Below are 21,101 nucleotides of genomic sequence, written 5' to 3' on the forward strand. Positions count from 1 at the left end.
GGTCCGACCATGCTACTGCTCCTGCAGTAATCCGGTCCACTGTCCCCCCAGCCGTGAAGATCAAATCAAGCGTGTGACTGGCCCGATGCGTGTGGGCCGATACGAATTGAGAGAGTCCCAGTGCCGCCATGGACGACACTAGGTCCGTAGCCCAGCTGGAATTATCATAATTTGCCATTTGTATTCCTAACTTCTAAAACATTTTTGTATATTGTCCTGGTAGCTGTACATTTAATTGATTTAATCTTAGGATGTATTAACAGAAGCACTGTGTCCAGATCACGGGAGGCGGTAGTTCCGCTCTATTCTGCTATGGTCAGGCCTCACCTGGAGTACTGTGTCCAGTTTTGGGCACCACATTTTAGGAAGGATGTTGACAAGCTCGAGCGAGTCCAGAAGACGGCAACCAGGATGGTGAGAGGGTTGGAACCCAAGTCTTATGAGGAAAGGCTGAAAGAGTTGGGTATGTTTAGCCTGGGAAAGCGAAGGCTTAGAGGGGACATAATTGCAGTCTTCAAATATTTGAAGGGCTATCATGTAGAAGATCTATTCTCTCTTGCTCTGAATTGCAAGACTAGATCTAATGGGTGGAAATTACAAGGGAGTCGATACCGGCTAAATATCAGGAGAAACTTCCTAACTGTGAGAGTGGTTGAGCAGTGGAACAGACTGCCTCGGGAGGTGGTGGATGCTCCTTCACTGGACGTTTTCAAGCAGAGGCTGGATGACCATCTTTTGGGTATGTTGTAGGGCTATCTTTCAGCTGTGCTCCTGCAGAGTGCAGGGGGTTGGACTAGATGACCTGCAAGGACCCTTCCAACTCTAACATTCTATGATTCTATGATTTACCATTGATCTAAATATGCCAGCACACTTCAGCAAAGTAGAAGTACCTCAGTACTTTTAGACTTTGAAATGGTATTTGGATGTGACTCATGTTAATTGGGTGCTAAATAATGTCTTGTGTAGTCTCTGCAATTTTAGTGAAACTTCCTTAAGGATGGATTTTGCATTAGCTAAAGAGGTTCTGCAACCTCTGAGCATTAAATCAATGGGGCTATTGTACTCTTAATTATAAGTGTGTTCTATAATCCTCTGAAGAACAACAGCCTGATCCAGGTTTACACTTCAGAATAAGGACCAAAACTTGATTTATTCCCCCCTGAAATAGAATCTGAATTTTTCAAATTAAATGTTTCAGCTTCTGACTTAGAATAAGCATTCAAATAAGGAAAACAAATATAATGACACAGTAGCCGTGGTCACACTGCTGGCTTAGCACAGTATGGTACTGCCTCTAATTGAAAGTGTTCTGGGGCATATCAACCACACAGCACACCCCGCTGTGGGTTACCCATGGAGGCATCCCGTGGCAAAGCATCCACACTATTGCAGCACCTCAGCCTTGCAGTGCGCTGCCAAAATAAATTTTGAAATTCATACACGCGCATAAGTGTGTATGCACACATGTGTGCACTTGCACTCATGCGCATATAGGCATCCTTCAGTACTCCTTTTACCCCTTGGTCCTCCAAGGGCCCCACTGCCTCCCTGGCTGGTTTCCTGCTTCTAATGTATTTGAAGAAAGTTTTATGGTTGTTCTTTATGTTTTTTGCTATAGGCTCCTCATATTCCCTTTTTGCCTGCCTGATCACAGACTTGCATTTTATTTGCCACAGCCTGTGTTCCCTTTTATCAACCTCACTGAGCCCTTAAGGGCTTTAAAGGCCAGAACCAAAACCCTGAAGTGGATCTGATACTCAACTTGGAGCCAGTACAGCTGGTGAAGCAGAGGTTGAATACATGCAGTCATTGGGGTACCTGTAAGTACCCACACCACTGCATTCTGTACAAATCATAATTTCTAGATCAGCCTCAAGGATAGCCCTACGTAGAGCGAGTTAAAGTAATCCAGTCTTGAGGTGAGCATTGCATGGATCACTGTGGCAAGGTCAGGGCTAGAGAGGTAGGGGGCAAGTTGCCTGACCTGGTGAAGTTGGAAGAATGCCAGCCTGGCAACCTGTGCTACCTGAGGCTCCATTGATAAAGAGGAGTCCAAGAGCATTCCCAAGCTCTTGATGGTTGACGCCAGTGTTAGCGGCATCGAGTATGGGAAGTCAACACCCCAACCTCGGGTCACTCCCTCCCAGCCACAGGATCTCTGTCTTTGATGGATTCAGTCTCAGCCAGCTGTGTCTCAACCATCCAGCCACAGCCTCCAATCCCTCAGCCAAATTAGATGGGGCAGCAGCCGGCTGGCCATCCATCAACAGGTACAGCTGGGTGTCATCAGTGTACTGGTGACAGCCCAGCCCAAAACTCCACACCAAACTGTGCCAGAGGGTGCAGATAGATGTTAAACAGCATAGGAGAGAGTATTGCCCCTTGGGCGACCCTGCACACCAAAGGGTAGTAGAGTGACATCCTCCCTCCTAATGCCACTCTCTGTCCCCGACCCTGGAGGAAGCTACTGCAAGGCTACTCCATGAACTCCTACATCGGCAAACGCCTACGTCCTATGTCATAGCATGAAAAGCTGAGGAAAATATGTACTCACAATGCCATCCTAAGAAAAATAATGAGGGAAAAAATTAACATATAAGCAAATATTTTCCAAACCATGTATACAGTTTTACAGTGTTAAGAATGTTAATAATGATGCATAAAATGACACAGCTGGTGATAATTCTTAAGAGTCATATTCACCATATAAGGGAAATCCATCTTTTGTTGCCCAGCAGTTTTTACCTTCTCAGCAGCATGCTTAAGTAGCAGATCTTACTGTTACTTAGTAACAAGTCTCTATTCCTGTTTTGCTCATCAGGTATTTTTGTCTTAATGCTGACTAAATAATTTTCAAAACCATATTCTCTCAATATTCTCGTTTTTCTCCACATGTGGGTGTTCATATGTTATGTGCTTATAAGTATGTATATACTAAAACATACCAATTTTTTCCTATACATGTCTTCTTGTCTTTTCAAATTCCTGTTTGCATTTAGGAGGTATCCTCCTGTGCAGAAAACCATTTGTTATGAAATGTTATGGATCTTAATTCAGTTAAGTTTAATGGTGCCACAAACTTGATTTTAATCTGGACTTGAAATGAAAAGTAGGTTTTCTTGCACTGTCGGAAAGAATGTCCATAAAAGTTCTTTTGCAAATGGCCTTCTGCAGCAGAAGGATACTCTGTAAATACGAAGTTTTATTTTAGCATCACCTTCTGCTAGAATTATGTACATGCAATGGGATGCATAACAAACAAATATTCCGGGCTGTTGCTTGGTCGTAGAGGGCTGGCTTTGAATGCAGAAGGTCCTAGGTTAGTCTCTGGCATCTCCAGTTAAAGGATCTCAAGTAACAAGTGTTGTGAAAGACCTTTCTCTGCCTAAGGCATGCAGGAGTAGAATGTTCTAAGCTAGATGGACAGATCGTCTGCGTCAGCACAAGGCAGCTTCATGTTATATGTTATTTCTAGAATGCTTAGCAAAAGGTCATCCGGTCCAAGACTTCTGCCCACTGACAGGGTCCTATTTACTTCATTTGCATATCATTCCTCTGGCATAAATCTGACCACAATGTGCTACAAAAAGAGGGCAAGAGTTGTCAAAGTGCAGCACACAAAAAGGATAGCAGAGTTGAAATCCTTCTTTTAAATGCCATCACAGTATCTTGTAGCAATATGTTTGTGTTACATGGAAGAGTATTTGGATCTGCTCCCAATTTGAGAGTTAATTTCCCCCCACAAATTTCCCTAGTCTTTTTCTAGAAAAAAAGAAATCCCCATTTACTACAGTCTTTCTCAATTAGCAAGATTAATCAAACCATCCATGTGCTGGTTTAAAAGTCTGGAGTCTACACTTGTTCTGCTGTGTGTACATATATACAAGAAAACCAATCAGGAATTCTGAATACAAAAATTCCCTCACAATTTTCTACGCAGTCAACTCAGACTTTCAGATCAATTCATGGAGGTCTGTAACACGGAAAGGATACACATTCCCACACAGTAATGTATGGAGTCTACTCCACATTGTAATATTGGATTAGAATGTGAGAGTCTCAAATAAAAAAAGTCTTCTGAGCTATGAAGTGACTGAGTGGCCTTGTCAAGTCACCAGGAGTTATAGCTGCTTAGTTAATCAGTGGGTTTAGAAGGGTGTAACTCTGCTGTAGGTCTGTTTATCATGCCTCACAGGTTTGTTGTATGAATTAAATAAACCGGAATTATAAAGTACAGGAAGTAGGACCCGCGATACTTGTGGGGGGGAGTATTTCCCCACAGCTCCCAGCCTGCAGAAGCAGGAAGCAGCAGCAGGTGAGTGCAGCAGGCGGGCCCACCAGGCCCGCCAAGCCTTCTCCTTCCTCCCCCCTCTCCCGGCACTGATGGCGAGGCCTGAGCGGCTCACAACTACCGGCCCGCCAAGCCTTGCTCTCCTTGGCAGCGGCGGCAAGGCCTGAGTGGCCCACAGCCACCAAGTCTTCTCCTGCACCTCCCTCCCCAGTGGTGGCGGTGAGACCTGAGTGGTCCACACCCACCGGACTGCCAATCCTACTCCCACCCCCTCTCCCTGGCACCGGCAGCCGTGGCGAGACAGTTGCCAGGGTGTTCTCTGCACATGCACGGGGGATGCTTTTTTACTTTGGGGGGGATTTAAGTATCCCCAGTATAGTTTTTTAAACTTTTCAGATTTTTCTGCACACCTGGGGATTGCCCCAAGTGTGCAGGAAAATCTCTCTGCCCCCTATGTGCCCCCGATGTGCGGATTTAGATATCCGCACAGAGGGGGCCTCTTGGCTATTCTAAAAACAGTTAACTAAAAGGTAGACTTCCAGTGTTGTAAAGTACATCACATGTCCAAATTCTCATCTCATGAGGAATTAATATTTCATCTTTTGTTTCAAAGTTGCTTATAGTTTATTGCTGATCTTAGGTAATAGGCTTCATAATACTGATTTTGGTCAATATATTAGCTTAATTCTGCTTAATAATGCCTGACTTGGTTCCATTATAGTGAGCCTTTCTAGCATTTTGGGGTTACAGTTCTAGCTTTTCATTGTGTCATTCATGTGGCTTTTCCTATGCTGCTACCTTTTCCTTTCTTGAAAATATTGCTTTTGTAATCTGTATTTAAATTCATCATCATCACATCTGTCCTGTGGAACTGTGTTTGACAGCATAGTCTGTAAGTCAGATTTTGAATGACTCTGGTAATAGAGTTGCTTGCTACCACTTCCCTTGGGAGACTAGCTATTCCATAGCCGAATAGATCATGTTTGCAAAGGAACTCGTAAAGCTGTAATATATCTTTGCAAAACTGCCAGAAACAGTAAGTATTCTGTAGTTGACAAGACTCACATTGTGGAAATTTTAAATGCTTCTAAAGGTTTTTCAAATCCTGTTTTTGTTTGGGGAAACTGCTGAGTTCACTGACTATTCCAAATACTATTCATCTATACTAGGTCTCTTGCAAATACATATTCGTACATTGTTAAAAGCAATGGGTGCTTGAAATTCTAGCAATTGTAGTGTAGCATAGATGCTGTATAGATGGTGCTTTTTATGTACAAGTTTACAAGCCTTAAACTTCTTATACAGTGCTACACTGCATTATGTTATCATCTTTCTAACACATCAAAAGGCTACATGTAATCCAGATATCCCACACAGCAGCCACTGATACTGTGTGACCAGTGGAAGGAGTTATAGCACAGTGCAGCAAAGACCCAGCAGCATGGGATGCCCTACTGACAGCCAGTGTGTTGCATAGAGGCTTAACCACACATTATGTCTTTCCCTGGGTTCACACAATCAGTTGTTTGCTTGTAAGTTCCCAGGCACACAAAGCCCAATTGAGATTGAGACCATGGGATGCAGGGAGGAGGAGCTTTTGCTTTCCCATGGCACCATTTTTGGACCTGAAACGGTCCCAGGAAGCTAATAATCGCCACATTGGGGGCTACGGGTGTTCTGATGGGGTGCACAGAAATTTCCCTAGTTGGGCAAGCAGCACTCCCCTGGGACCATTTCAGGCGAGGAAAATGTCACCAAGAAAAATGTATACTACTTCTCTCTTTGCACCATGGCCTTGATTTGAATTGGGCCTCATATGCTTGAGAGCTGAGTTCCTTGTAGGGAACATGCAAGCACACATTTGACTGATAGTCCTTACCTTAGGACTGTGTATCATATAATTAGGCCAGAGTTCTGGCCTAGGACTTAAAGTTCCAGATTCAAATTACACTCAGCAGTGAAGCACCTTAGGAGGCCTTCCCTAAACTGTCTAACTGGGTTGTTTTGAGGATAAAATGGAGAGGAAAACTTTATACATCATCCTGAGCACCCTGGAAGACGGGCAGAAAAAATGGATGTATAGATATCTATATATACCTTTTGGCAAATATTTCAATCACTCTCAGTAGCGCCAATGATTCTTATATAGGATTTACTTATGAGCCCAGCCACGCATAGGGCTTACCAGATACCTCAGCTGCCTGTGTTGATACTAGCAAGAAGAAGGGAGGTAAAGGAAGGAAATGTCAGCACAGCAGGGCCTGTTTTAGGTCATGTTTCATATTACTATTAGGAAGCTACGTTTATCAGTCATTAAACTGTAACTGTTATGAGAGAATAGCTTTATAATAAGGGTGGCAGTCAACTGTAACTCACACACCAAATGTTGCTTTGCTTGGAATGCTCTTCTTCAGATAATGGCTCACTATGTGCCTCTGTCCTTCTTGTTTAAGAGGTAGGCATTTGTTTAGGAGGAAAGCTCCCTCATCTGCAAGCGTAATGTGACTGCTGTGGTTCTCTCCCATTCTGCTCCAAATGATAAAGGCCGTGACATATTTGCATTCCAGGGTGTTCATCTTTTAGCATGTTATAACCAAATGTTGCATGCCTAATGAAATCATTTTTGCAGCCTTGATGCGTTAATAAATCCTAAGCCATTCAGGGATGTCGTAATCATCATCATCATAGTAATCATAAGCCAAATATACATATTAATTACTACAGCATTTCACATGTTTCTATTTTCAATTTTTCTAGGCTTTTCTGGGTGATCTTTCAGTAACATAAGCATACATATTCAGATGACGTTGGGATATTTTTCACATCCATGATGAAAGGATTATCTGGTAGTCGCAGTCACCATCATGGGGTTGCCTGTGAACCAGCGTGTGATTCTCTGGTACATCACTCAGACAGGAAGCCATATTTGTTAAATCCCGTGGACCATCATCCTGCAGATCACTCTTACTACACTCAGAGGAACTCTTTTCAGGGAGAATGTATGGTTCCCTACAATGATCAGATTGCTAGCAGTACATTCCCACGGAGACATTACAGTTCTCATAATGAGCTTAAAGATGAGTGTGCTTTGGTGCCACATGGAACAGCCAGTAAAGCTAATCGCATCCCTGCCAATCTATTGGACCAGTTTGAAAGGCAGCTCCCTCTTAATCGAGATGGCTATCATACCTTGCAGTACAAACGGACTGCTGTAGAACACCGTAGTGATAGTCCAGGAAGGATCCGCCATTTGGTTCACTCTGTTCAAAAGCTGTTCACAAAGTCTCATTCTCTTGAAGGCCCATCAAAGGGCAGCATCAATGGAGGCAAAGCAAGCCCAGAGGAGACACAGACTGTGAGGTATGGCAAGCGCAGCAAGAGCAAAGACAGGAGGTCGGAAGGAAAATCCAGGTCTAATGCATCGGGATGGTGGAGTTCAGATGACAATTTGGATAATGATGTTTGCATTTATCATCATGGGCCAAGCGGAGTTATGACTATGGGAAGATGCCCTGACCGTTCCACTTCTCAGTACTTTATGGAAGCCTATAACACTCTTAATGAACATGCTGTGAAGCCGTCCAGAAGCAATAATGATGTCAAATGTTCCACCTGTGCAAACCTGCCAGTAAATTTGGATGCTCCATTAATGAAAAAAAGCTCTTGGTCCTCTACGCTGACGGTGAGCAGAGCCCGTGAGGTGTACCAAAAAGCTTCCATGAACATGGACCAGACAGTGGTGAAGTCCGAGACTTGTCAACAAGAACGGTCTTGCCAGTATCTTCAGGTACTGTATATGTTATTAATTACATTATTAATACTTACACTGCCTTCCTCTTTGAGATGAAGCTGAAAATTGAAAGATGAAGGTGGGAGTCAATCCAAATACAAATTATGAATAAATCTGCATTTTGGTTGCTAAGATTCAGTGTTTCAGATGAATGCATAGAGTGAGGCACTGGTTTGTTTCTTTTTAACAGGTTGAAAGGAACAAGAGCTCTCTGAATAATTTGGGGGGATTAAAAAGGCACTCAAGGCACACAAAACAGCACAGCGGGGTCACAAGGGAACTGGAGGTAGTAAAGCTTTCATTTAGCATTACAATATCAATGAACCTGATATTGCCAGTACAGACATTCATTAGCTTCTGTAATCTTAGGATTTGCTTTCGGTTTATTATTTTGTGATGAAAACTTTGAGACCCTTTGAATACTTGGCAATGTCATAGCGTTTTATACGCTGTGAAACCAAGCTACTATCCGTTTTCCACATACAAAAAACCTCATGTAATAATTACATGAAATGGCCAGATTGGTGTATCTAGCTATTGTTCATTCTTTCTTTTTTTAAAATAGCACTGACTGGAAAATGCAAAGTTGAAAGACTGAAATTATTGAATGTTCTGATTATACTCTTTAAGAGTACATCACTGGCTCCCTCACAAGCTGTTTGCAGTTAATAAAGCGTCACTATTTTTCACCAGTATTGTATCTTTAAATGTCAAGAATCAGATGTCTGCTCTTGGAGCTATCATACTGCCGGTGAATGTTTGTGGCAAGAACGTGGATCAGAAAATTAACACAGTTTCAGTCTTGCAAGATCTCTGGATTGCTTTTTATGCATTTTATTTTGAAGCAGATATGGCACATCTGACTGTGCATGGACAGTGGAGTAATGTCAAACAAAGAAGAGAAAAGACCATGAGGAAAAAAGAGGTTTGATCAGAAAAAAAATTTCTTTTCGAAATAGTTGTATTATAGCTGTGCAATTCTGTTTATTGGCTGTTTAGTTCTGTCTCTATACATTGTATATTTCAGACTAGTTTTCTCTTGCAGTTAGCTTTATGGGACATTCTGTGTTCACATTTTGGCACTTAGTTTATACTCATGTTAAAAAGGAAGATTTTACTACCCTGTTAAGGAGACTACTTTACTTATAGCACAGACTATTCATAAATGAAATGGGGGGGGGGTTTGAAGAGGTTCTTTTTGTAATATTATATGCATTTTACATCCATTTAAATCCCAACTGACAGGAAATTCTGAATGTCCGATATCTGTTTTGACCAGCACGTGCCTCTGTGTGCATAATAGATCCTTATGTATAACAGACTGGGGAGACTTAAGATGATGCAGTAAAGAGCGAAATATTAATACTGTAGCAGGAAAGGTGGTTTATTTTGAGTGTCATTTTGTAAGCGTCTTCTTTTTCTTTTTGTTAGTTTTTTTTTTTAATATCTAGGCATTATTAGCTAAAGAGCTCATGACCCAGTATGTGACAAGGTGGTATGAAGACAAGTGCAAAAAAAAAAAATGTGCCAAGCTCAATGTTGCGTGAACCCCAGCAGAGGGACTTTCAGATAATATTTAATTGCCAGGAATAGATTTCTGAAGTAGAATTAGAGGGCATTATCTGTGTCTGCTTGGAAAGCTGTCCAGCATTTTTTCAGTATGGCTAAATGGCTATATTTATTTACCTTGCTGTCTCTCTGTCTAGATTTTTAGTAAGAATTTGCCAGATTTGAAGGAATGGCAATACTTCAGGACGGTTAAAAAAACAAAAACTAATGAGAGACATATCTTAATGACATTACAATTAGTACTGCCATTATTAATCCTGAATATCAGTCAGATAAGAGTGACGAATTGAAGAGGTGGTATAAACCCAGCTTTCTACCGAGTCTTTAAATAGCAGCTATACTGAATATACAAAGTGTACAGGTTTAAACACTCCTGCATATTTCTCTTACTTTATTATGCTACATTTACACAGAATTCTTTAACCAGGAGGCATTATTAATTTGGGAAATGGTTAGTTCATATCAAAGGGAGATTCTAGTGAGTTCCAAAAAATGCGAATTCAGAGCTCATTGTTGAAAATGTCGAAGGAATATTTGAACACTGTTCATCATGGGTTTTATGGAGAGAAACAATGCAAAAGAGGGTGTGACTTCTTTGCCAGAACCAATGAGCCAGTTCCAGTGGTGGAATCTCTTTAGCAGGAATTACAAGAATCACTGGACTGTCTGCTTCTCATTTTGCATGGAAGCAGGAATGTACACTGTTATCAAAGAAGATCTTGTTAAGAGTGTTAAGTGCCACCTGCTTGTGACTACTCGGGTCCAGCATCAGAAAGCAGAAAATAATTTATTCTGAGTAGGATTCCTCTTCTGAAGTGGGGTAGCGCAAAAGTAGGAGAATAGTAAGGGAACCTGGGTTCAAGGCCCTACTTGACTGTGAAGCTCACCAGGTGACCTTGGTCTTGTCACACACTCCAGGTAACCTACTTCACAAGTCTGTTGTTAAGACAAAATGGAAATGGAACCAACTCTGAGGTCCCTGGATGAAGGAAGGATAAAATCTAATGAATAAATAAGGCAGAATTGGTATGAACAAATCTTTATATCTTTTGCCACATCCATTCAGCCTGCCAGTAACTATGTGAAAGATGGGAAGAAATTCAGGGCTTGATATGGAACACTGTATCATTTGTGGCTACACATTAATAGGGGGGGGGAATCTTTTTACAAGGCAAGCAGTAAAGTGACATCACACTTTGGCTTTGGAAGCAATGAATGGGAATGGCTGAGGTAGCAATGGGCAGGACCAGGAGGCTCACTACCACAGGTGCTCCACACTTCGTAGTGGGAGCAGCAGAGCAGAAGTCTCTCTTGTTCCACTGCCTCTTGTCCCATGGGAAAATGGGAGACTAAAGAGCAAGGGGCCCCAAAGCAAAGGCCCACTTTCCACTGGATGGGGATGTGTTGGAAGAAGCAGCAGAATGCAAACACACCACTGTTTCTTCCTGGTGGCTTTTCCATTGACCGGAAATGGGATGTGGCTCCCCACTGAACTTCTACTGCTGTTGCCCATGTAAGCACTGAGTAGTAGTGGCTGGTGGTATGTGGGTCAGGGTTTGGTGGCATCATCTCTCCTGCTGCATGAAGAACAGGAGAGTAATCAGGTAAGTAAGCAGCTGGGCAGATGAGTGGTCACTCACTGGAAGGATGCGTGACCTGGCGGGTGGCCAGGCAGGAAACTTGCAAGGTGGATGTCTTGCTGGCCAGGTTGCTGGCTGGGCAGGTAGCTGGGAAAGGCAGACAGACAAGTGGGCAAGCCCTCTCAGTGTTTATTCAGAAGAAAGGTTCACTGAGTTCTGTGGGGCTTACTCCCATGTAATCATACTTAGGAAAAGGCTGTGAATGAGAGGAGCAAGCAGGCAAAATGGTGAATGAGCAAGGGAGTGGTGCCTCCTAATCTGCAGAGACAGGTCCCATGGGAGGCTCAACTGTGGGCTTGGAGGGCTGCAATACAGGTTTGGTGGTCCATGTGTGCTCCCTATCTAGGGCTAACCAAAATTTGGAAATGGACCTGAAAATGGAAATCAGAAAGCTCTTAGGAAACCTTAGGGAAGAAACTACAGGAGAAGCTACTAGAAACTAGGTCAGTAGACTAGTAGAAAAATGACATCAGGAGAATACCTAGTTTAAATTTAAGAAACCTGAAAACCAGGGCTATTTTTGCGCAGGAACGCACAGGAACGGAGTTCCGGCTGGCTCCTGAGTTGGCCACACCCAGCAGGAACTCATTAGCATAATAGGACACACCCAACAGCAGAAACTCATTAGGATTGGCTACATTAGGGGTGTGTGGCCTAACATGCAAAGGAGTCCCTGCTACAAAAAAAGGCCTGGGTTTTGACAACAAACATGGTAAACAGAATAACAAGCAAAAGGTGGGTGTGGCTGGATGACCACACTTTTGGCAACACGGGGCTGCGGCCTAATATGCTAATGAGCTGTGGTGTCAGGGTGTGGCCTAATATGCTAATGAGTTTCAGATGTTGGGTGTGGCCTATTACGCTAATGAGTTCCTGCTGGGCTTTTTCTACAAAAAAAGCCCTGCTGAAAACCATTCAGGTTCTGTGGGGAAGGACCCCTATATTTCTGATGCTGTCCACCCAAAGGTATATCTCTTCTTCAACACCGTATTCTCCCTACCCCCATTCTGAATATAATTTCGGACTTGGTCTTGCCTGTTGTTCCATGTGTGGCAGTGTCACCCACGATGGTTAGGTGGAATAGCTCTCCATCCCACCTTCTCTGCTTCCCATCATTGTGTTTCCATTGTGGTAGATGGAGCAAAACATGGAAGTAATCTCCTTCTAGAGTGGGGGGGAACGGAGTTAGAAAATGGGTTGAGCAATATCCCATCCCACACTACAAGCTTGATGTGCCTTTAACTAGTCTGCATATACCTGTTTCTAACATTCTATCACACTTTAGCACAACTGCTGTACCGTTTAGACATTACAGCAGGGGCATGAGATCTCTTTTTTTTGAAATTGTTTCACCTGGTGCTGCTGGTAATGTTTGTAGGCCTGGCACCATGTAGACTGGGGAAATCACAGTGGTTCTTCCCCATGCAGTTGTTGCCCTGTTAGAACTGAAGGACCTGAGTGGGAAGGAACCATGTCTTGGCTCCACCCAAACAGCTACTGTAACAGCTGTGTCTAAGAAACAAAGGTGGAAGGGAGGATAGTGAGCTGGGCAGATGAGTGGCCCAGCTATTCAGACCAGCTATCTTAGCTGTCAGTGTCCTGAAGAAAATGGACAAAATGAATAGGCTACAATCTGAGGCAAACCCTCTTCCAAGTAAGTACACTAAAAGGGACAAAGTCAGTTTCTCACTTCAGCCCCAAACAACATGAAGAAAGTTTCCATAGAATAGTTGATGCTTTCTGGAGAAGACATGCCACTTTGGGTATTAGTGTCCTGGAATCATAGAATCACAGAGTTGGAAGGGGCCATATGGCCATCTAGTCCAACCCCCTCGCTCAATGCAGGATCAGCCCAGAGCATCATAAGAACATAAGAGAAGCCAATGTTGGATCAGGCCAATGGCCCATCCAGTCCAACACTCTGTCACACAGTGGTCAAAAATACCAGGTGCCATCAGGAGGTCCAGCAGTGGGGCCGGGACACTAGAAGCCCTCCCACTGTTGCCCCCCGTTGCCCCCCCAAGCACCAAGAATACAGAGCATCACTTGCCCCAGACTGAGAGTTCCTATCTATACCTTGTGGCTAAAAGCCACTGATGGACCTCTGCTCCATATGTTTATCTAAGTCCCTCTTGACAAGTGTTTGTCCAGCCACTGCTAAAGACTGCCAGTGAGGGAGGAATAACTGGCTTGGGCCCTCAGAGGTTGCTTTTTTTTTTTAGTCTGGATACAGGCTTGGAAGGGAATACAATACTAAGGCACAGTTTCCCAGCACAGACAACAGAAGGTGAGAGGAAGCATCCAGCCAAGTAAGTAAGCTCTTAGTGTGAGGTCAAACCACCCCAGAAGCTAACCAATGCAGGCTGATAGCCAGTCTGAGCATGTGTTAAAAGAACCATATTGTGGGCATATATCAGCACTGAAACCTTTTCAGCATAAACTGATATTTATGCAGACATGCTTATATGATATTTCCACTAGTCCCAGTAGTGGACGTTTTACTGTGATGGAAAACTTTTTTAAATGTTTCTGAATGTGCTGGGGAGAGAGAAGTGTGCAAATCAAAAAGAAATTATTTAAACAAACCAAGGAAACATTTTTGAGTTGGTGTGAAGTTGCTGTGTGGAGTGGGTAGCTCTGAACTCTTTTGTTGTTGTTGTTTTACACATATATAGCAGATACACATACATCCTGATAAATGCCACAGGATGTCTTTGCCTCTGGGGGGAAAGATGGGGGGGGGGTCATCCCTGGTATATAAGACACTTCAGGTTGTTAACAAAGTAATAGTGGAAATGCATACATCTGTAAAAGTGTATAGAAATATTGCTTTCTAAATTCTCATGCCTTCTTGTGTGATGACATTCTGTGTCTCTGTTTCCTGTTGCAGGCCAAATGGTCCAGGGCAGACCAAATGGCCTGAACAACCTAAATAGTTATGCCATATAACCACACATTCTTTAACACCTCTAAGTGGAAGAGCCAGACTTCAAGGCTCATGCTTTAAGGCTACATGGGCCATGTCACGTACATCATGGTGAAGCTGGAAGCTGGGTCACCTGACTGCAGGAGGGGCTCCAAACTTCTAGCCATTCCTGTGTTGCAGCTATGACAATCAACAATTGGGCACACCCATGCCCACTCGCAATTGGCTAATAGCCACATTTAATTTGTGACTGGAATTGGAGTATAATTGTTCTGATCCCTATGGGAAGTGAGCTTTTCTTAGCTCTCCCTTCCTCCTCTTGTCGGTGTCTGTTTTATGGCACCTGGAAATGCTGTCTCTTGGAAGACAAAGAGTTGCTTTGTGAACTGGAGCACATGGTTGTGCAAAAATGGGATTTCCCTTCAAAATCCCTTGGTACTTGGACTGTCCTGGACTGTGGATGTTCTGATGTGGTAACTATGAATCATTAATGTTTAGTTAAGGCAAAGAGCCATAGGTTTTTCTTGTTTTCAGTAATCTCTTATATCGTATGTTTTGCTATGCTCTGTACTGAATAAAAATGATTCTTATTTCTAATGGGTCTCTGATGTTGTAACTTGCATTCCAAGCCTAAATCTTGTGGCCTAAACGCTCACCATATATGCTACCTTGGTAAGAATGTACACCTCTGGACAGAGTTGCTACTGTGTTAAATCCCAGATGCTAACTAAGGGTTTGGAATCTCTCCCTTAGGAAAAGCAGGGACTAGTGAAAAGAGGTTCTGGTGGCACATTGTTCTGAAACCAGAGAGGGTATAGACCATCTCGTGGTTTGTTATTTAATGTACTGAAAAAGTACAGGATTCCCTCCCATCCCTGGACTGGCCTGGGTGGGCTAATCCCTGTACAATAAGGCATCTTTTTCTGTACCTTAAAATTAAGACATGCTTCAGTTAAAGCTTTGGACAAATGGTGCACTTCAGCTGCTCTGCTTTATGACTTGGCTGTCAGCTATGCTGCCATGATGTTTATGGGCAAGAGTGCATCTGCTTGACCTGTGTACCAACTGCTGCCGCATTCCTTCGCTCTTTATTATCTCTGACCTTGTAAACTGTCTGTGTAGTTTCTTCCCATCAATTACCCATGGGACTAGTTTCGATTCCCAGCTTTGGCTTTAACGGCCTGGGGCCCAACTGGCCTAGGGGTGGGGGGGTGCATACGGATACCCTATATCCCATTATGCTTGTAGGAACGTAGCCATTCCTAACAGTGACAATGTTACTGCCTCTATAGCTCTTACAATAAGGTATAACCTTATGATAAGCGTGTACTCCTTTGTTTGGCTGTGGAACCTGACATTGGCTAGGGATGCTAGGTGTCTGATGTTGTCCCAAGCAGTCTGGTATTACCTACCGGGGGGGGGGGACTGAGAAAATACCAGATATAAATGGTCAGTATGTTTAGAGTTGAGAAGAAACTGGGCCTGGGGGGCATAGCCAGCTGGCAGCAACGGCAAAAGGCAGCAAAGTCTGTCCTCTGCAAGGGCCTGCCACGGTTGCAGGAAAGACCCTAGAGAGCCACTGCCAGTCTGGCTAGACAATACTGACCTTGATAGACCAATGGTCTGATTCAGTATAAGGCAGCTTAATGTTTGTGTTCCTATGTGAAAGTAGGATTCATCAGCGGCTGGGAGCAGCCAGCCATTCTCTTTTCTCCAGCACACTGATGCTTCAGCTTTTCCTGAGAAGCACGTGAGTGTGTCTCCCACGTTCCACCATCTCATCCAGGCCGCCATCATTGGATACACCTGCAGTCAGTTATCTCCCAGAGCCAGAGCACTGGATGCTGTTGCCTGAGGAAGGAAGCTGAAACAGCCCCGCTGTCACCACCATGCTGCAACAGTAGAGGGCTACCTCTGAGCCTTCTCGTGGCCCCTGCTGCCTGCTCCTGCAGTCTACCTGAAGGGAAGTATCGGTTCCCCAGGCTTGACCTTGCTAGTTGGATCAAGGTGAGCTGTTGCTGCTGCAGTGGCTGTTGGCAGAAGTTGAGCAGGAGACTTGTGCAACATGAACATCAAAGTGGCCAGGAGAAGAAGGAATCCGATTGTGCCCAACCTGCTGAGTGCGTGGCAGAGTGGGGGGTGACAGGGGGGGGACCAAGGTTCAGGAGGAGGGGAGAGAAAGCGGGAAGAAGAGCCATGGGCTGCAGTCCTCAGAAAACAAATATAGTTTTATTACTACTGGGGGGAGAATTCTTAGCCCTAACAACTCTAGCTGCCCCACTGGAGATCTTTGTTTTTCCCACCTGGAGGCTGGCATGTCCCTGGCATTCCAGCCATAGAATGATGCCCTGTTCTCCTGTCTACTCCCTCTGCCATGCAAGACATCTGGAGGCAATTCTGAGGAGCCACAAATGCATTCTGGAGAGTTCCGTATGCAGGGCTGTTTTTCCAGAGATGCTTTAAAAATATTTGGATAGTTCAGAGGTAGCTGGTAAATTTCTGCAACTTGACAAAATAGAAGTTTAAGGGCAAAACTACACTTAGATCTATACTAGTCTGGGGGAGCCAGGTTTCAATCCCGCTCTGCCATGGAAGCTCACTAGATGACCTTCGGCCAGTCACAGACTCTCAGCCTAACTTGCCCCCCTGAGGGAGCGATCCCAGGTAGGTCTTCTCAGAAGTAAGTCTCCAAAGTAACCCTAGAGTTTGCCTTTTAATTTTTGTGTAAAAAAAGAACTGCTAGATATTGCGTGAAAACCAGATTTGTGGAATCATCCACCTCTTCACAAACAAGTATGTGGACAGACTTGAAACAGAACAAATCCAATCCCATAGTAATTCTTGGACTATTTGTTTACTGGGAACTGAAATTATTAGTCTCACCCATGCTCAGGTCCAGTGTTCAAGAGGTAAAGAGAGCAATCCAGTTTCACCAATATTATGAATATCAAGAGGAAAGTCTATGGTCCATTTTTAGAAGCATCATGATATAAAGACTGTGGAATCAGTGAAAAATAAATTAATTAGATCTGTATTAGCTAATTTGAACCTTAATGATCAGTTCAGCAGTCGTCAGTCTTTTGCCTGTGAGGTATTATGGCCTGTTGTTTCAAGATGCACATCATAGATAACAGTAGATTGCCAAAGTTATTCCTATTAGAAAAAGGTCTGGTTAAAATGTTGTCAGTCAGTATTTGATTACAGAGAACATTAAAGCTGATTGGCCAACCTGGTTTTTGGTAGATATTGTAGAAATTTAATCCCTTTGCAGACAGGGCTCAAATTATATTTGATGTATACAATGTAGTGATGCAATAGGATCTCCTGGACAGGACTGTGACACAAACCTACTGGTCAGTTAAGGTCCCCTTTAGAGGCTCTGTTTCATGTGTGCTCACCTGAAGAGACAGGGTGTGAGACTGTTGTCTTAATTGTAGGGCTCCGTCCTCACAACAATGCTGAGATTTAAATTTAGGTGCTTAGCATAAACAAAGGAGTGCTCTACTTTTAATTTATACTGATCTATTTTTTACCCTTGATCTTGCTATTGGTTTTCTCATTCTTTGATTCTTTGTATGAATTGTTTTCATTCACATTTTTGGAAGTTGCCTCAGGAGAACAAAAGGTAGAGGCTGAGAGTATAAAATAGGGCTGCCAGATCTTGCAAAGCACAAATATAGCAAGGAGGCCACCCTCTCAATGATGGAGCCCAGTCGGGTTAGGCAATGGATCCCCTGTGCCTAGAGGCAGAGCTCAGAGGTAAAGAGGTAAAGAAAACAGAAAACACTCTATATGTCTAAGGTACATAGCTTTCCATATGCATAAGTTCCCAATAAGCGATACATGCGTACATGATAGCAGGCCAACACAGATAACGTGCCATAATCCAGATTCCTGTTCTGCCACAGAGTGAGGCCACAATTAGTGATATGCAAGCAAGGGACCTGCAAGACTCATAAGGGGAATCCCGTCCTTTCCTCCCCTCCCTTGCTGAGCCTCCCATTCACTGGCCAGCCCAACTGCTGCAAAGCAACTGCTAGCACCTGTTGGGCTCACCAAGGACTGCCTGGTGGCAGTAGCAGCAGCAACATCTCCAACTCCTCTTTCTCCTCCCACTCACCTGCCCGCGCGCCCACCTACCTGGCTTATGCAATGGTGGAAGTGGCTTTGGCTCCTCCCTCCACCCCCTCTGCCTACCTGCCCACCCATCTCACTCATATGAAGACTCTTTCCCCTCTGCCTGCCTGCCTCCTCACCTGGCTCAAGTGGCAGCAGCTGCTCCCTCTCCCTCCTCCTCTGCCAACTTCCAGCCCATTGGGATACTCATTTAAATTCCTCCCTTTGGGGGGAATTAAACCTCCCCTACATTTTTGTTTATTTATTTGTACTTCTCATATTTTCTCACAGACTTGGGATGTTCCCCCAGTCTTCAGAAGAATACCCACTATCTGAACCTGGCACTCTATTGTTTATGCTAGGCACCTAAATCTAAATCTCAGCATTGGCATATTATTAGGGAATTAAGCTTTTAGAACACATTCTAGAAAACAGTTAATCCTTTTTATGGATAAGAAGTACTGAGGCTGACTGGCCCTAGTTGGAAGAAAAGTTAGTGACTCTGTATCAGAAAATTCAACCCCTCTGCCTGAGGGCCAAACATACGAGTTCACCAAAGAGAGTTGCAGCCCATTGAAGCTGTGAGCTCCAGGTGGGACCATAGCATGTGCGGTGAGCCTCCCACCTTCCCTTTACCATGTTCTCAAGCTGAGATGGTCCCCCTGTGCCCTAGGTTGTGGTCACAAGAGCAGCTTGCACCAATATCATTGTACCTTTGCGGATTTAAAAAACCCAATCAGACAGCAACATCTGCCTTCCATGCCCCAGTCGTCGCCACCCCACTGTGCCCCACTTTGAAAGCAGAGTAATCAGGCACCAGGAAAAGTCTGGTGTTTATAGATATTAGCACTTTCAACTGGCATTTCTGGATGTCTGAACGCCCCTGGTATGAGCTCAATCCAGTTGGGAAGTCTGATCACTTTGTTCCATTTTTGGTCCTATTTTTTTAAGTCAGTTAGTGACATGCGCATAACTGCATCTTCATGCACACCAGCAAACTTTCAGTGGTCCTCTGAGGTGGGGGGGGGGAGGGCAGGCTGAGAAGCCTCCTTTGTCTTTTTTCATGCTGGTTCCTCTGCCTACAGCTTTGCAGCACACGGGGTGGGGAACGGGTATATTGAAAAGATGATTTTTTTTCAGAGGGGGAGGCAGCCTCTTCCAGCTGTCAAAATGGAATGAATAAGCCATTAATGCAAAACACAGATTAAAAAAAAGAAGCCACCTGACCACTCACTCTATGATTGCCCCACAGCAATAATCTGAATGGTTGACCATAGGGTGAACACGCAGTGAGGCTGCTTCAGGGTGTGCTGTCTGGTCACCCCTTCCTGCATTGATTTAAACTGCCAAATCATGCAAAGTCTACAGTGTGATCACAGCCAAAATCTGAATCAGGCTCCAACAGCGCTTTTAGATGGCTTTTCCATTGGGAACTCACAGGTGCAATATAGTTTCAAGTCCCCATGGTGGACTGACATATGTTGCCATGTGTAAATTGGCACAGACCTGCTATGCTGGCTTCTTCCAGTGGCTTCATTCTGGTGGCCAGATTGACACTTTTTGCTGACAGTAGAGTTGCCAATTCTGGGTTGGAAAATTCCTGGAGATTTGGGGGTAGAGCCTGGGGACAGTGAGGTTTAGGGAGGGAAGGGACTTCAGTGGACCCTTTTCTCCAGGGGAACTGAAGTCTGTTGTCTGGAGATCAGATATAATTCCAGTAGATCTCCAGGCTGCACCTGGAAGTTAGCAGTACAGGGGGGGCACATTTGTGGTTGTGGAGCCATATTTCATGGAGATTAGAGGGCTGCAGTGGGGGAGGACAGAGGCAGGAGATTTCTGTATTTCTCTTGGAAAATTTAGTCTGGATAACACTGAAGGTTAGAAAATTGTACTCTCACCAGTTTTATTATGATGTGGCATGTCCTGTGTGATGATGAAGAGCAGAAACATCACAGTAGATTTTTTAATGTGAATTACACATTTGCTGGAAACCAGCCATAGACAATCTGCAACTCTTCTTTTTTTTAAATGGCCTTAATGGAAAACCGTTTTGCTGCTGCAAAATTAGACAAAACCGTGCCACAGCCTTTGGGAAGACACACTTGCCTTGTAGCTATTATGTATACTCTTTATTATTATGTATTTTTATCGTATTGAACAATATTTATATTGCTAGCCCTGGAAATAGTCATTCTAACTTCAACCAAGACCCAGTCAAAAAAAAAAATTACAAGCTGTTCCAAGGATTCATTAAGAACCTTTATTTTGGATCCCTTTTGTCATTTTGTGATTTATTAGCATTCTTTCTTTATTTCAGTGAACTTTTTAATGTTGGCTCTCAATGTCTATGATTATCCATTGTCATTCATTAATTAAGATTAAAGTAATATTGTGGCTTAAACAGCAGGCTGACATGCGTATAATATACATCATATGGCAGAGACTGATAGATAAATGGTTATCTTGCTGGTTATCATAGAGCAGTAAACAATTTGGGCCAACTTCTAGCTACCATAGCTTGCCTTGAACTGTTAATACTGAGAGCCAGTTTGGTGTAGTGGTTAAGTGCGCGGACTCTAATCTGGGAGAACCGGGTTTGATTCCCCACTCCTCCACTTGCACCTGCTGATGTGACCTTGGGTCAGTCACAAGCTCTGGCACAGCTGTCCTTGAAAAAGAGCAGTTTGTGTCAGAGTTCTCTCAGCCCCACCCACCTCACAGGGTGTCTGTTGTGGGGAGGGGAAGGGAAAGGAGTTTGTAAGCCGC

At 43.8% G+C, this 21,101-nt stretch overlaps 1 protein-coding gene across 1 annotated transcript in view; it reads left to right on the plus strand.

The window, feature by feature from the left end:
* The first annotated feature begins 7,124 nt into the window (after nucleotides 1-7,124).
* The window catches only part of DLGAP1 (discs large homolog associated protein 1), a 176,726-nt gene continuing 162,749 nt past the window's right edge, over nucleotides 7,125-21,101 (plus strand). Inside the window, exon 1 of the mRNA XM_015420221.1 lies at nucleotides 7,125-8,081. Within this exon, the coding sequence (XP_015275707.1) occupies nucleotides 7,125-8,081 (957 nt within the window). The remainder of the gene's footprint in view (nucleotides 8,082-21,101) is intronic.

This window comes from Gekko japonicus, unplaced genomic scaffold, assembly GCF_001447785.1.
Source record: "Gekko japonicus isolate JY-2015 unplaced genomic scaffold, Gekko_japonicus_V1.1 scaffold209, whole genome shotgun sequence".
NCBI classification, from domain to species: Eukaryota; Metazoa; Chordata; class Lepidosauria; order Squamata; family Gekkonidae; genus Gekko; species Gekko japonicus.